General features: G+C 40.5%; 1 protein-coding gene across 2 annotated transcripts; it reads left to right on the top strand.

Moving 5' to 3' along the window:
- The first annotated feature begins 10,697 nt into the window (after positions 1-10,697).
- Positions 10,698-14,405, top strand: evx2 (even-skipped homeobox 2). 2 transcript variants are annotated; one of them, XM_054787405.1, is made up of 3 exons: positions 10,698-11,340; positions 11,500-11,747; positions 11,922-14,405. In XM_054787405.1, the coding sequence occupies exons 1-3, from the start codon at positions 10,950-10,952 to the stop codon at positions 12,534-12,536; spliced, it is 1,254 nt and encodes a 417-aa protein (XP_054643380.1). In that variant the 5' UTR covers positions 10,698-10,949; the 3' UTR covers positions 12,537-14,405. The 2 variants fall into 2 exon arrangements, with proteins under 2 accessions (XP_054643380.1, XP_054643381.1); XM_054787406.1 differs by having other exon boundaries at positions 10,698-11,343.
- Positions 14,406-17,394: the final 2,989 nt, after the last annotated feature.

Raw genomic sequence — 17,394 nt, 5'->3', positions numbered from 1 at the left:
ACACCCACACGCACACTCACACACACACACACACACACACACACTGCGACACCTATTTGCAAATTCCATTTAACGGCATAGTATTTGTTAAGACAGAGCTGCTGACTTCTAAAGGAAGTCTGACCGAAATCCAAAACGACGAGGCGTCTTTTTTCTTGCTATACTGTAATTCCTTTTGGCTTTTTTTCCTAAGGTTTTTACGGGCTAAACTGACGAGACTTTTTACAGACTGCAGTGTGGCTCTAAAGGTTCTAAAAAAGGCAACGTGAGACTAGTGAGAACCTGGCAAGGAACCCTGCAAAGCTGACATACTAAAAGGTAATTCACGTCATTCACTGATTTTTTTTTTAGTCCAAAGAATCCACTTTCTTTTCCACAATTTTTCTTTATCCAACAAATTGATTTTTTAAATATAAATTGTCTTAAAATGTGTGCGTTTTTTAAAAAAAATGTTCTTAAAAGGAAATAATAAAGTTATGCATATTTCAATGCAAAGCTTTGCGTTATTAATTATTATCAACATTTTATCTTTTTCTCATTACACTGTGCTTTTTTTCTCATTTTTTCTATTTAAAAAAATCCTGGTTTATCCTGTTCATTTGGATTATTATTGTTATTATTTGGACTAAATAAGAACAAAACGACAACAAAATGAGCATTTTGCAAGGTCAAAGTACGCCTGGTAGCTATAGTAGGTAATAAGTTCACTTCCCTGCATGTTAAAATAAAAATATTAATTGAAAAATACATTAGAATATACACATAAATAAATATTTATAAAATATAAAGAAATAAAATACAAAAAAATGACTTCAAATACTAATTGGCTCCTAAATAGGCCAGTCAGCACTTTATTGTAATGAAGTCATGAGCGCTGCCGCCATCATTAATTTATATTCATACTGTCAGTACATTTACGTGCGCAGGAAGTGCATATTAAAATAGTTTAGCATCCCCTAAAATAGAATTCAAAGTGCTACTAGTTGAAATGATCATTTAATATTCAATCAAGAAGAAAGCAGCATAATCACCAACCTGGTCTTGTAAAATGAAAAGTAGGCCACCATTAGGTAAGGAGTGTCAAGTCTGCAGGCAACTTCTTCTCTAAAAGCCAATTTCAGATATTGCAATTGAGCCCCCCCGCATTTGTTACTATGGATTTATTTCAACTAAACGCTGTTTTTAACATTCCTAAAGAAATGCAAAAAAAGAACCCCCCCCGTCTAATATTACCGAGTGATCGCTGTCCTTATTGTTGTATTTGCAGCAAACGTCCACTAGATGGCGGTCTTACTCAAGAATAGCGCAAATACAGTAATGCACAATGAAACGTTGCCCTGCAGTTTGAGTTAACACATTATTGAATCATAGCTTGCAGGGTGTGATATTTAACCCCCCCCCCCAAAAAAAACAATTCTAAGGTGAAATAAAGTGCATTCATCTTGTTGCAGTGAAACATTCTTCACCACAGAGAAGTACATTTACACTTGAATATGATACACCAGCACAATAAAACACATATGAATCAATGAATACCTGTCTGCCATGTTGTATTGGCTCAGTAGATATAGTGCAGGTGTACCTAATGTTGAGGTGTGTGTATGTACAGTATGTCTATTCGAGCATCCCAACAGGTAGTTCATTTAAATGGCTCTAAAGCGGTGCCAGTGCCAATGCACTTCTACAGGAAGAGCTTTATTGGCAGCAAATTCCATCCTGGACACGTGAGTGAGCCTGGCCGAGCCGTCTAAGGCTGACGTTCTTCTAATGACCAGAAGATGGCGGTAAGTCCACAACAGTTTCAGTTCAGTCAAATAAAACACACGACGCTACTGTATGTTCAATGGGGCTTCACAAATAGGACTTTTACACAAAGATTAGAGATCAGCCCGCAGAATGACAAGGGAGGAGCTGGTTAATGATGTCAAGGGAGTAGGGAGCACAGTCAGCAAGAAAAATAAGTACGTTGCTGTAATGCAGGGGTGTCCAAAGTGTGGCCCGAGGGCCATTTGCAGCGCGCACACCTGTTTTTTTAATGGCCCCTGTGCATATTTTAAAAATACCTGTACAAGTAAGACATAAAAATACAAAAACAACAGCAAAAACAGAAGAAAATAACAGTACATTGACGAGAATAAAGTTATGATATTCCGAAAATAGTGGTAATCTTTCAAGAAAAAAAGTCATAATTTTTCAACAATAAAGTTGCAATATTATGAGCAATAAATTACATTTTAGAAGCATAAAGTTTAAATATTAAACCAAAAAATGTTTTTTTTAAAGTTGTAAAATCACGACAAAACAAAAAATAAAGATGCAACTTTTGGGAAATTAGGTTGGAAAAAAGTTATACTATGAGAATGAAATAATAATATTTTGAGTTGAACTCATAATACTCTTGAGGAAAAAAATCACAGGAAAAAAATATATATTTATAAAAAAACAAAAAAATTTAAAGGAAAAAAATGAACAAAAAATGCAATGTAAGACAAAAAGTTCTTAATATGTTATGTCACCTATAACACAAAGCTTCAGATGAAGGCAGTTTTTTTTATTTAAACATGTAACATGGGTTGATTTACAAAATGTTATACTGTATATCAAAGTGGCCCTTGATTTCTCAGTATGCGGCCCTCGGTGAAAACAGTTTGGCCACTCCTGCTGTAATGGGATGAGACCCCCCTGCTCAAGACGACGCATGTACAGACCTGTATGAACGTTCGACATAAAAAACACCTGAATGAATCACACAAGGCTTGGAAGAATACGATGTGGTCAGATCAGACCAAAATTGAGCTCTTTGCCATTATCTTGGGGGCGAAGCAGAGAAATGCTGACTTCAATCTGCAAAACACGGCAAAAGAAGGCATTTGAAGGAGCCCTCCAATGAGAAGCACAACAGACACCAACAAATGGACTCAATTTTCATGATTTGCACCAATCAAAACAATACCTGTAGGGGTATACTGCGGAGCGGGTTTAGTGGGTTAGCGAGGTGTGTTGAGTGTGAAGCCAGGCTTGCCTGTACAACAAAGGTGGCTCTCTTTTAAAGCAGCTGTATCACCATGGTAACTTAGGCTAAACTCAACCTGGTCCCACGCTAACCAGGGAATACGCTACATTTACTCACTTTGAGCCATGCATCAGGTATAAAATGCACTATGAAATATTAATTTGGTCAATGTTAGCAGACATACAGTATGTGGAGGTGCTTCACACCTACAAATACCTGGGAGTGGCTCTGGATGATAGACTGGACTGGACTGCCTACATCAAGGGTGGCCATTACGTTGATCGCGAGCTACCGGTAGATCGCCAAGGTAGTTTGGGTAGATTGCGTAAATGTCATTTTGCAGTTGTCATATGACATCAGTCAGCTGACATTAAGCGCCCCTCCTGATTCGCGCTCGCTCCCCCGCAGCGTTTCAAGCTACAAACGAAGATGCAACTTTCATCTTTATTATTGTGATTATGGATAAACTAACTCTGAGGTAAGATGTCTATATAACAAACGTTATCTGTTCACTTGTAGCGGCTAGTTATGTAGAAAAAAAGTGTATTGTTTACTAGCTTTGCTTCAGGTCATGAACTCTACTACAGAAATCAGTGTTTTCTACACGTTCGCTTCTTAAGCTATTATTTCATGATGAAATTAAAAATGTGCCCATTGGTGAAACCTTTTCAATATGTTGCCTTGACTTCGGCTGCATTGTCTTTTGCGTAATCATTTTAAATTCTTGTATATGGCTAATGTTTGATAGCAAATGCTAACTGGATGTAGTACATGAACTGTGTGCCCTCATGAACGTTACATAGCTAATGTGACTGACATATTATCAGTACTCAGGTTATGTACACAATTATTTAGGAGTTATGTATAATTGTCTTTATTTCCATAGTGAAGTGAATTATGATAGCAACTACTTTCATTACCTGTAAACTTTGAAAATGTGAATGTGAAATACTAATCATTCATATTTACAATAGAATTTCAGAGTTTACTGGTTATATTTTGTATATATTATATGTTTTATAGAAAGAGGTAGATCATTTTGACTTGTACTTGCATGCTGAGAAAGTGCGTGCACTCCTGATATACAGTACATGTATATCGTACATAAATACCTACTCAGATTTTTTAAAATAAATATAGTAAATATATATACTTTCTATATTTATAGTCGTGGGTACTGTAGATCTTTGGGACTTGGTCATTTTAAAAGTAGCTCACAGGCTTAAAAAAGTGTGAGCACCCCTGGCCTACATGTGCAGGAAAGGGCCGAGCCCTCTGAGCTTCCTCAGAAGGCTGGCGTCCTTCAACGTATGCAAGAAGCTGCTGCAGATCTTTTGTAGCAGACTGTGGTAGCTCGTGCCCTCCTGTATGCTGTAGTGTGCTGGGGGAGCAGCCTTAAGAAGGACGCCACATGCCTGGACAAACTGGTGAGGAAGGCAGGCTCTGTCATTGGCACTGACCTGGACAGCCTGACATCTGTGGCGGAGCAAAGGACACTGAGAAGACTCCTTTCCATCGTGGACAATAACCAGCATCACCCAATACACAGCATCATCTGCCGACAGAAAAGTAGTTTCAGTGGCAGATTACTATCACTGCCCTGCTCCACCGAAAGACTGAACAGATCACTCCTCCATGCCATGCAGCTTTTCAACACAGGACTTATTATTATGTATTATTATTTATTATGCACCATTGTGCTACAAATGATCAAATTTGACGTGATCTGTTCCATATTGTTTATTTATTTTAGATAGTCTATCTATCTATCTATCTATCTATCTATCTATCTATCTATCTATCTATCTATCTATCTATCTATCTATCTATCTATCTATCTATCTGTCTGTCTGTCCTTGCATGAGTTCTCAGCCCGTTAGTCTTCTTAGATTACAATATTTGCTGGAGGAATAAGCACCCTGAGCCATTGATCAACGGCAACAGAACACTTCTTTATTCTAGCAAAAAGGAAAAAGGTACAGCCTTCTATAGCCGAAAACATTTCAAAGATGAAAAAAGACAGTTGTCGCTCCAATTTGTTGATTTTGAAAGGAATGAGTGTAAATATGTCAAAGTTGCGTAATGTTGAGTTCATAAATGAAAAGACTAGTAGGGCATGGTTCGTATAATAATCAGTGCCATCTTGCTCATTTACACACCTCCCTCTATTGGCGGGGACAGTGCTGCTTTTAGCAGTGATAATCGGAAGCGTGGAAGTAGAAGATGACATCAAACGCCCCCTTTTATGTGAACGTGCACTGAGCACAAAGCTGAGAACCGGACATTACAAAGTAAGTTGATGATAACCACTTTTGCACTACCGTTTAACTTTGTGTGGGGAACCTAGGGTTTGTTGAGCCGGCTCTTGAGCACAAAGCCCAGGTTTCTTGAGCCACTTCGGAGTCTACCCCCCTGGTCTTCATCTAAATGACTCCCAAGGCTGGAGAGAATGTGATGTCACATGAGACCAAAATTGAGCTCAACTCCGCTTGATGTGTTCCGCTTTGGGAATGTTTCTCCGCTTAGGATCATTTTTGTCATGGGTAATTGAGGGGCATAGGAATGGGGCCTTTTACCATAGAATCTTGGATGAAAACTTCCTACCCTCAGCCAGAGCACTGAACATGGGTCGTGGATGTGTCTTCCAGCATGACTATGACCCAGAACATCCAAACAAAGAAGTAAATCAAGAAGAACAACCTGAAAGTCCAGAGAGTGGCCTATCTGGCCAGCACAGTCAGGAGATCGCTGGTGCCAATCCCCGGCCTGTGGGTAAAAGCTGTTCCAAGACCGCACTTTGGAAAGGCTGACCACATCTCTATATTCCTTTATCCAACATACAGACAACTTCTTAAAAAAGCTCCCCCTGTAAGTACAGCAGTTAAAGTGTGGAATGAAGAAACTGATCAAGTACTTCAGGACTGCTTTGGCTGCACAAACTGGGATGTGTTTAAAACTGCAGCGGGGAGGGAAGATTGTACTGTTGATTTGGATGAATTTGCTTCTGCTGTTACTGGCTACATTAGCACATGCATAGAGACTGTTACCACCACCAAGTATTACAGAAAATACCCTAACCAAAAACAGTGGATGAACTGTGATGTAAGGGCTAAGCTACGTGCTCGTTCGACTGCATTTGTCATGGGCACCGTTGAGGACTACAAAAAGGCCAGGTATGACCTGAGGAGGTCCATACGAGAGGCCAAAAGACAGTACAGACAGAAGCTGGAGGGCTACTATTCCACCTCAGACCCTTGGCGCATGTGGGCGGGGCTCCAGCACATCACAGACTATCGACAGCGGAGTAGCGTAGCCACGTCCAGCCAAACCACACTTCCTGATGAGCTGAATGAGTTCTACGCCCGCTTTGACTCCCAAACTCCTGATGAGCAGAGAGGGGGGCTGGACTTGGGGAGCACACAGGACTCACCTCTCATGGTGACATCAGCTGATGTGCGCAGGGTTCTAAACAAAACAAACCCACGAAAAGCAGCAGGCCCAGACAACATCTCAGGACGTGCACTTCGGGTTTGCTCATCAGAGCTAGCTGATGTGCTTGCTGACATATTTAACCTGTCGCTTGCACAAGCATCTGTACCGACCTGCTTTAAGTCCACCACCATAGTGCCCGTACCCAAGAAGAGCAACGTGACCTGCTTGAATGACTATCGCCCTATAACACTCACTCCTATTGTTATGAAGTGCTTTGAAAGATTAGTCATGACCACATCAAAAAGAGCATCATGACATGAAAACATGATATAACCGGACAAAGCACACAAATGAACCAACAAACTGCTGGCAAAACAAGAGACAGGTGGTGAAGGCACGAGGTAAGGGAAGAAGATGTCCCTGGAATGCATGACAAATGACACCAATCAGCACAAGACACATTGGAAAAATGACATCAAGAAACCTCACAAAAGTGCCAAAATAAAAAATAAAAATCTGACATTCCTATTGCCACAGTGTAGTCTGTTCTCTTTCTATTATTACTATACCTAGAGAGGCACAGTGGTGTGTCACTTGGGTTTTACCATCAAATAGTGGCATGGAAAATGTTGGGTCGATTTAATACAGATTCTTTCTAAAATAGACTTTCAGTTCTTAGCTATTACATGTAGAATGTGTACTTTCAAACTGTAGGGGGTAATGACTTCGTAATAACTTTGTTGGGGAGCTGTTTTTTACAGTTTTTCTCCATTGCTTTGGCTCATTTCTTGAAACAGAAATGACATTCTCAAAATAACACGCAGAAATCTCCAAACAACCTGGCAAATGTTTACAACAGATTTGAATGTCTCATTCATTTCATTTCAAATGTCTTAGTGCATAGGTAGCTACAGTTAGCCTACATTTAGCACAATTTCCAGTTGAATAGATCTTGTTGATCCAAACCAGTGGTTCTTAATGATGTTCTGTCATACCCCCAAGGAGAGAAATGTCCCCCCCCCCCCCCCCCCCCCCCCCAAATTTGAAATACCATTGAGAAACTGATAGTCTTTTTTATTTATCTGTATTCTACAGACTGAACTTGAAACTAAAACCAGCTAAATGCAACAAAATGGAGAACCGGGAAGCATACAGAGTACGGCGAATTCATACATGTTGGCAGGTCTGCGTTAAGATTGAAATTCCTCCCTGCCTGTCAGGGGGGCTCGCCCCACTATTTGAGAAGCCCTGATCTACACTAATTGCCGATTGTCGATTCTCAGGTCTAATGGTTGTTCTCTCCAAAACATGTCGGCAGCATTTCATTGTATATGTCATCACATGCACAATAGTCTGTTCAACTGCCAAAATGAGTCTGTAATATACTGCGATACTATGGATACCATGGATACCATATATCAATCTCTTGGAACATTGGATAAAATGATTATTGGACAGTCAGGTCAAACTTGCGCTGTGATGAGGATGAAAATCTGTGACCATACAGACAGCAGTGTGAGGACGCCCAGGTGGGCGAGGCCAGCGACCAGGAAAGAAGTGTCAGTTGTGAAAGTCCGGATTTGTTTACAGCACTGTAGGCGACATCACTTTCCCAGTTTTTAAAATTGTGTTTATATTACAGTATGTTACAGTATGCTAAACACATTTTCTTATTACGCCAATGTATGGAAGTTATTTTATCTTTGTGAATAAAAATAGTTACAATGTCCTTGGCAGTGTGAGTGCAATGTGTGATGTCAATCCTCGGATGCTGTTGTTGTGAAATCCAATTTTTTTCCTCATGTTTATACACAATTAGCTAGAGAAAACAAACGAGTACAGCAACCATTGTCAATGAAGGACGGGCTAAGACTGAGAGGTGGACATGAGGGATATTTCAATGGTCCTCTGCCATCGTGACAAAACATCCAAACATTTTGACTTGCAGGGCTTACACAATGCCATAGGGAGGATGCATTTTGGTGGCACTGACTATTTTTTGGGGAAAGAAATTGAGTTTTGACACACGAGTCAAGTGTTTTGGGAGACGTGAGCTTTTGCAAGTGAACCACGGTCTTGTGCTGAACCATCCAAGTTGATTTTGCTAAAAGAACCAGGAGTGTTGAGAAAGTCCGGTGTGTTTCAGGAAATGAGCCAAACCAACTAAGAAGGATCTTTGCATCTGTCTTTGCGGGAAAGGAATTAGCTTTCAAGCATGAATGAACACTTTGCAAGAGATAAAAGCTTTTGCAAGTGAGCTGGTGTGGTGCTCAAATGTAAGACTGTTTGGCCAAATGATCTTCGAGTTTTGAGAGTGTCATTTCTGTTTTAAGAAAGGAGCCCAACCAGTGGAGAACATCTGTCATGTACAATGCCACCTCGGTTTTTGTTGGGAATTTCTTCCAAAGGGTTTCACAAAAATCGGAACGTGCAAAAACCAAAGCAATTTTTTCCCAGAGGAAATCACATACATCCAATTAATCTGTTCCAGAAACCCCAAAATATGAACAAAAAATACATTTTATAGAGAATAATTATAAGGTTAGGGTTTTACATGCAGAAGTCAATACAAAATCCGCGGATCCGGAGCACAACGACTCACCATCTTCGATTGTTCGTGATGGGTTTCTTTCACACCTTTACCCCTTTCACAACATTAGCTTCCTTCATTTCTTCTTTCTTGGCCAACATGGAACTTATTGTTGATGCGGCAAACTGACTAGTTTGTTTAACATTCTCATTCAAGTTTTCAGTCGACCCGAGCAAATATTTTTGTTATTGTTAAAACTGGACTATGTCATCTTTTTAAACATGAATAGGCTACACATAATTCTAGGCAAAAGGGGGATTTTTTTCCCCCAGATTTTTTGCCACCCGGTGGAGACTATGGCGCCCTTACCGTCTGTCTATATTGCCTAATGGACCAGCCGGCTCTGCAAATAATGCATGGATTCAAATTAAATATCAACAGTGCAATAAATAAGGCCACAAAATCTGATATTTCACTTATAACTGTGCAATGAATATCTACCAAGGACGAAGATGATTAAATGTTGCTTAAGTCAAACGTGGGTTGTATGTAACATATTTCTTAAATATAGTCTTATCATTATTTATTTGTATTTATTGTTATTTGGAATTTCTTAAATTATTTTTAACATTAATGTATTTTTAATAGTTCCGTGTAATTTTTCACTCGCTGTCTGCGAGGTGAGAATATCTGCACTATACAACTACTCTGATGGATTCCAATACAGGAGCTGTAGTAAAATAACCGAAAGAATACACTCTCTCTGAATGATGCAGTGCACTTAAACACGTCTATAACACACACATTGTTAAACGAATACCTCTCCTATAATGTCGATTTCAACTAAATATTCATGTAGGTGTGCAGGGGTAGATTATTTTTTCATCCACAACTTTTATATTGGATCCCATATCGTGTATTTTTACTGTTCATTGCAATAATATCAGGAAACGCCCTCGAAGATAGACTGAGGCCCTAGTGTCAGTGGAAATAGCTGCAACGCATATTATCACCCGCAGGGGACGCCAAAGGACGCTGAGAAGATAATCTGCTGATGCACTCACGGATACAAGATACTAACAAGGTTGTTTGACTTTATGGGATGCATGCATGTGACTGTAAACAACGGAAAGGATAATATAGATATGTTTAACATAAAATACTCAGCAATTTTTAACTGTGTATGTAATGGAAGATGACAATAAATACAGAGGACTGGAATATTTTAACAGCTACCCACTGAATATGTTGTAAAAATGTGCAGTGTGACTACATCAAAGTGTCTCTAAAACGGGATGGGAGAAAATACAGTTTTAAAAAAAGGAAAATTCTGAAAGCATAAAATAAAAAATAAAAAAATAAGGTTGGGAAGCAATAAAGGCTCGCAGAGGCAGAGGGAGGGCCAACAGAGCTGGGAGGGGAGGGAAACAATAGAGAATCAAAGCATAATAATATTCCTAAATGAAGAGGGAAATGTTGCTGCGCTCATTTTATTAATCAGACTGTCAATTTGACCCATGAGGCCAAAGCCAAGCAGCTGTGAGAGGCACTCAGACATCAAGCCGGACAAGCACCTCACTGCTCTCCTCCTCACTCCTCTTCTCTTCTCCTCTTGGATATTATTCGTCTGACCGAAGGCCGCCTCCATCATCAACTGACAGCCCTCTCCTATTTATTTGCTTATAAAGCTGTTACAATAAATGATCATTGGAGCCGCGTCAGCCCAGCATTTTCACAAGCCACAGAGAGGACTTTTTGATGAATGACATATTGCTGCCGTGGGGAGGATGCACGGCACATTTTGAGAGCGCCTCTCCTCTCTTCGCCTTCCATTCTTCCATTTATTGCGTCTTGCTTATAAAAAGCTTTAGAGACTCTCTCCATTTTAGAGACACTTGTATGCGGATTTAGCGCCAGCATCCAGCCCCGTGGACCACTTTTCTTCTGGCTTCCCTTCTACCCCTGCAAGGCTTGATGATGGAGAGGATACGAAAGGAGATGATACTGATGGAGAGGGGTCTGCACAGTCCGGTAGCGGCCAAGAGGCTCGCAGACTCGGCGGGGAATTCCGTGCTCGAGGCCCTGGAGAACTCCCAGCACGGAGGACGGCTCAGCCCGAGAATAACCTCCGCTTCCCTGCATGGGAGTCTGGGGGACATGCCGAGCAAAGGCAAGTTTGAGATCGACAGTCTCTTTGGCTCACACCACGGCGGCGACAGCAGCCCCTCGGCGGAAATTTCCTCCTCAGAAAGCCGGAAGAAATTGAGCATTTACTCGGAAGTTTCCCAGGAATCGGACATCAACAGTGATGTGGAGGTGGGATGCCCCACGCATCGCTCTCCCAGCCAGCACAAAGAAAACAAAGGTAGCATTTCATTCCACTCAATATTGCAATTTCTGCAAACGAATTATTATGGAAAATATTATTATGAACGTCCATTGTATCCATTGTTGGTGTGAAACTCAGTTATAACAATAAAACAATATTTGACTTATTTGTAATCATTATTATTATGATTTCTAGGTTTTTCAGACAGTAATTCCGGATCCTCCAACACAAGTTCAAGCTCCCTGTCCGGCATGAATGGAAACTCCACGGGGGCATCGAACAACAGCAACTCTAACGCCGACCAAGTCAGGAGGTACCGGACAGCCTTCACCAGAGAGCAAATTGGGAGGCTGGAGAAGGAGTTTTACAGGGAAAATTACGTTTCCAGGCCGAGAAGATGTGAACTGGCTGCTGCTCTCAACCTGCCTGAAACAACAATTAAGGTACACACAAATATGTTTTATTTTTGTCCAGAAATAACGCACTAAATTGTTGGGATTAAATAAAAATAAATATATTTTCTAGTGCGTTGAATTGTAATAAAAGTATAATTGGATTAAAAGTAGAAATATAAATATTAGTGCTGAATGTCCGTGGTTGTGTGTGTGTGTGTGCAGGTGTGGTTCCAGAACAGGCGTATGAAGGACAAGAGGCAGAGGTTGGCCATGTCTTGGCCCCATCCAGCGGACCCCAGCTTCTATACCTACATGATGACGCACGCGGCCGCCACAGGAAGTCTCCCGTACCCCTTCCACTCGCACATGCCCCTGCACTACTACCCGCACGTCGGCGTCACGGCGGCCGCGGCAGCAGCGGCCGCGACCGGCGCCGCGTCCTCGCCCTTCGCCACTTCCATCCGGCCCCTCGACACCTTCCGCGCTCTCTCGCACCCTTACTCGCGGCCGGAGCTCCTGTGCAGCTTCCGCCACCCGGGACTCTACCAGTCACCGGCAGGCCTCAACAGCTCCGCGGCGGCATCAGCTGCGGCCGCTGCTGCGGCTGCCGCGGCGGCGGTCAGCGCTCCGTCTGCCGGCGGGCCTTGCTCGTGTCTGAGCTGCCACAGCAGCCAGGCGGCCGGCGCGTTGGGCTCCAGGGCCGCCGGCGCCGACTTCACCTGCACGGCCTCGGGACAGAGGTCCGAGAGTGGATTTTTGCCCTACTCGGCGGCTGTTCTCAGCAAGACCTCCGTGCCGTCACCGGACCAGCGAGAGGAGACGTCACTCAACAGATAACTGTAAACAGCCATCATTTTCTCCACTCTAAACACTCACATTCCCTGCACACACTGGCAGTAGTATTATTATGTTATCGTAAGGCTGATTCCAGCCCAAAAGACACTAACTCTTGCGAAGAAATATTTTCTAATGGACCCACTGTAGCCAACAATTATTATTTCAGACAGATACGGAGTCATTCATTCATCCAATATTGGAGTGAAATGTCACAAAACACCCACACACATATTGTGTCTTCACACCTATTGTTGCATTTCATTTTAAGCCTTAAAACACGCGTAGATTGTGTCTTTGTGCCTCAGTTACTGTAAACAATTTAGCATATTTAACGTTACATTTTATTTAGTCATCGATTGTAAGTTAAAGCACAAAAGAGACTCAAATTGTGTTAAATTCTTAATCATTATTGACCCCCCCCCCCCAAATCTCCCTAATAGTGAGTCACTTTTTGTAATAATAATATTTAAAATTATAATTTTACAGCAATAAAAAAATCCTTAAATTGTTAGTCTCAATTATTTTGGCCGATTTTCCAAAATTCACAAATCCCTCCCACTGTTTTCTATTTTTAAGGTATATTTTGTATCAAAAATAGTAAATGAAAACCTCAATATTTACCTCACTATAGAGTGACTCACATATTATTTCCAAACAGTAACGATGTTTTCACATCCCAGTCATTCTCACAATCAATTTCCACATTTCTATCACGTTTTAAAATCCCTCCAATTGCACAAAAGTGACATTAACATTCTATAAAAAGGAAACGTGCATTCCCAGCGTGCATCTATCTACACGAGCTCCTCTGCATTTTTTTGCATTTGTGCCATGCAGCACGCCTTTCCTCACTATAGAAACAGAGCAGATTTTTTTTTGTTTTGGCAGCAGAGAGCATCTTTGCAGCAGCACCTCTGCTCTGTGGGGACTCTTCTAATCAGCTTGCAGGCGCACATCATTTTGCATCGCCTCTTTCTTGTCAATTCCTCTCTTAATAATGCGAGGATGATGACAAAAATTGCCAATCATGCACCCTAGATGGAGCTCCTTTGGAAGAGGCGGCTGCAAAGGGAACTTGCTCGTTTTGAGACCCGCTGTCAAGTCCTAACAACCCGCGGAGGGAAGTCATTAGACATACAAAAGAGCTGAGACAAAGCGAATGCTGGTACACTGAAAACGCTGTATATGTATATAAATATATATATATGGTTAATAAGTCGCTTGCAAATATGATGCACAAATACTACAAGGAAGCCCTCAAATGTGGAAAATACCTCAATAAACCCAGTAAGTCCTCAATTATTTACAGTGAAGACCATTATATCAAAAACAGTTTTCCATACAATCCCTACAGGAGATCCTCATCTCACACACACGCGCACACGCACGCACACACACACATACCAGGCGACACATTCAGACAAACCAGCCTGTTTTACAATCTGTCTGCGCCTGTGTACTATTTTATTCGTTCCTATATGGGACATCACCGATATGTTAATTATCAAACATGTGAATTGTAAATTGTGGAATATTTTGCAAATATCATTGGTAGTTCTACTGATAGCTGAAAGCCGAATCGTTTGGGGGGAAATGCTTCATAAAATGTGGATGTTATGATTTTTTTTTTGTTTGTTTGTTTCATTTTGTGTGACTTTCTGAATGTTGTTAATGTTAAAAACACTGGATGTGAGCCTATACACAAAATTGGCCTGTAACAATTGCCCATTTCAGAAAAAAATGACAAATGAATATTGTTTTTTTTTTACAGCCACCACGCCCCCCAAATGAGGCTTTTGTTCTTTTTTTTCAAAAGGAGCTGATGAACAAGCACTGACAGAATGAAAATAATATTGATCATTTTTTACCTTCTGGGGTCTCTATAACTATCTCTGTATTTAAAATATCAATGACTGTATGGATTTAAATATTTTAACTTGAAAAAAAAGTGCAATATGAAATGTAAATCCTGTTATTTATTGATGGTGTTTGTTCTTGGAAAAAAATAAAAAAAAATCTCCACACACACCCATCTCTTTTTAAAAAAAACGATTACAAACCCCTCCCCGAAATAAACCTAAAATTAAAAAAATGGTTAAGTAAAATAATGGTACTAGTACAATTAACATGACACAGTTCCATTAAAAACATTGTTTATTAATCATGGAATTTCAGCAACAGGATATAATTTACCATTATTTACACTACCTTTAGAATAAATAAAAAAAAAATCACACACATCCATCTCTTTATTAAAAAAAAACTGTTAATTGAATAATTAACAAAAAAACCCAGAATAAACCAAATAAAAAAATGTCTAAGTAAAAATAATGGTACTGCAATTTGTATAACATGACACACTCCCATTAAAGACATTGTTAATTAAATACACATGGAAATGGGAATTATTTTTACATTATCTTTAAAAAAAATCATCGCACCCATCCATTTCTTTATTACAAATCTGGAAAAATAAATTATTAATAAAACAAAGTAAACCTAAATAAAAATATGGTAGGCCTACGTATATTCCTATATACAGTATATACCATGACACAGTTCCATCAAAAAGATTGTCAATGTAATATCCATAATATCCAATATCCAATTCCGTAACAGGAGGCCTGCAATGAGGGGTCACTCCAGCCCTATAATTTACCATTATTTTTACATTACCTTTAAATGATACTAGCTGATCCTGCCGTTAATTGCGCTTGGTTAAAATATACACAGCCTGCACGAGAATGCCCCCCAGGGACTTGAAGATAAGTTGCTTTTTTGAACGTCCCCATTAAAGAAATAGGATTAGGGCGGCAAAATATGGGCGTGATATATCACCGTGTTTCCTTGCTCTTTAAAGCGAGGGGTGCATTGAGATAGATGGGGGTGTAAAAAGGAGAAGACAGAGGCCAGAAAAACACTGGCCAAAATAACACGATTAGTTTTGCATCCAATGTGCAAGAGTGAGAAGAGAGAGCATCATAACGCCGTCGACTGCCTGTCACCTTCACTGAATGCTACATGACATGAGAATAAATCTTTGGCTTGTTTAATATTCTTCTATATTCTACTTTATTTGGGTGCTAATAGAAAAAACAAATTAAATGTCCACCAGCGAGATAGAAATGCAAGGATCGATGATGCAGCCCCTACTGTCCAATCAGGCCGCCACTTAATTGACTGTATTTTCAGGGTAATTGAACTGCTTGTTGTAAATTGAGGATTTTATAGAAACGACATGAAAAGTGCGTTTACTGACATTCATCGCGTCTTTGACATTGATTATCTGATCAGCGCCGTGTCACGCTCACCTCCAATTCTTCATTACACACTGTTTATGAGCTGTTACTGCACAACTCGCTTGTTCCACTGTGATTGATTGCCTTATTAACGCGTGTTCTTGTAAGTGTGACCGGACTGATTACGATGCATATGTTTAGAATAATGTTTCATTTAGCTGACTGCGAGTAATGCGGGGTGACAGCTGCTGCGGGAGGACAAAAAAGAGAGGGGGGGCGGTATGTGGGGTGTGGTGGTGGTGGGGGGGCTAAACTACAGGGAGCAAGTGGGGCCAAAACGCATTTAAGGTGGAAGAGGCACCTCATGAACAAGTGTCAGCTCAGTCATGTAAACAGGCCATTCATACATTTCCAAGATTTTTATATATTTGACAAAGAATTGTACTGTAAATGACAGTCCACACTTATATGACTGCGTGCCAAATACCGCACGACTAGGTAAGGCCAGAAGGGGCAGTGCCCCACCACATGGTGCACAATTAAGAACTTCCAATACAGTAATCCCTCGTTTATTGTGGTTTTGGTTCCAGATTCTACCGCGATAGGTAAATTTCTGCTAAGTTTGGTGTACAAATCCAATATTTCCGTATATAGAATATAGAAAACCAATTTGCGACATTCTAAACATGATTTTCAACAGTAGTAGTGCCCTCTAGACAAGAAACAACATATTTATAGTCATTTTTACACTCATATTACTCAGTATAGTAGACATAATAAGAAAAAATAAGCTATATAAAACATAAACAAGACTAGTGGTCGTGTGTGTTGCAGTAAATGTGCTCCGGTGCTATAGGGGAGCTGCGTGGGCAGAGGGACAAGAAGTGACGTCTTGGGTTCAGAGTTGAGTTTCAGCTTGGCGTGCGGTTACGGCCACAACAGTAGCCTGTGTTAGGGACCCGACATTACAGTAACATTACTGACACCTGCAGTGACCGGTCTACAACACAACATATCACCACAATGTCTTTGAATGCCATTTTTATGCGTGAGAATTCTTAATCTAGGCAGAAAATTTGCTTAAATATGCATGTTTTTTTAAACTAACAATAGGGCGTATTCAAACACCAAACAGGATGATTTATGGATTAATATGTTTCTGAAAAACCGTGACAGAGTGAAGCCGCAAAATCGAAGCGCCAAGTCATGGCGAGGGATTACTGTACAGTGGAACCTCGGTTAGTGTACATCCCGGTTAGAGCGTTTTTCGGTTCACGCAAACATTTTTGCCTCGGTTAGCGTACAATATGGTGCGCATCTTGTAGTGTTATTAATACACTGCCCGAGTACAATGTCTTAATGTCTTTTTATCACAAAACGTCCTTGTTAGCAGCCTATCAGCTTGTTAATGCGTGGAAACAGGAAGCGGACGTCACCTCCGTCGCCTGTCTATGACGGCATCAGCGGCTGACTGTGTCGTTTTTTGCTAACTAGTACAGGCATGCCACAAGTCTCAAAAATGTTAACACAAAACACGTTCTTATAGTTTTACAGTTATTGTTTTACATGCATAAAACAATTCTAAATGCATGTGATTAATGAAAGAGATAAATTAACAT

Source organism: Dunckerocampus dactyliophorus, chromosome 9, assembly GCF_027744805.1.
Source record: "Dunckerocampus dactyliophorus isolate RoL2022-P2 chromosome 9, RoL_Ddac_1.1, whole genome shotgun sequence".
In the NCBI taxonomy this organism is placed as follows: Eukaryota; Metazoa; Chordata; class Actinopteri; order Syngnathiformes; family Syngnathidae; genus Dunckerocampus; species Dunckerocampus dactyliophorus.
Note: the sequence above shows the minus strand (reverse complement) of the source record. Positions and strands in the feature narration are given on the sequence as shown.

Bases quoted from the DNA above. Each gene is read 5' to 3' on its own strand.
- evx2 (XM_054787406.1), top strand. From the start codon at position 10,950: ATGATGGAGAGGATACGAAAGGAGATGATACTGATGGAGAGGGGTCTG. The intron at 11,344-11,499 runs GCATTTCATTCC...TATGATTTCTAG, and splicing joins GCACAAAGAAAACAAAGGTA to GTTTTTCAGACAGTAATTCC. The intron at 11,748-11,921 runs GTACACACAAAT...GTGTGTGTGCAG, and splicing joins TGCCTGAAACAACAATTAAG to GTGTGGTTCCAGAACAGGCG.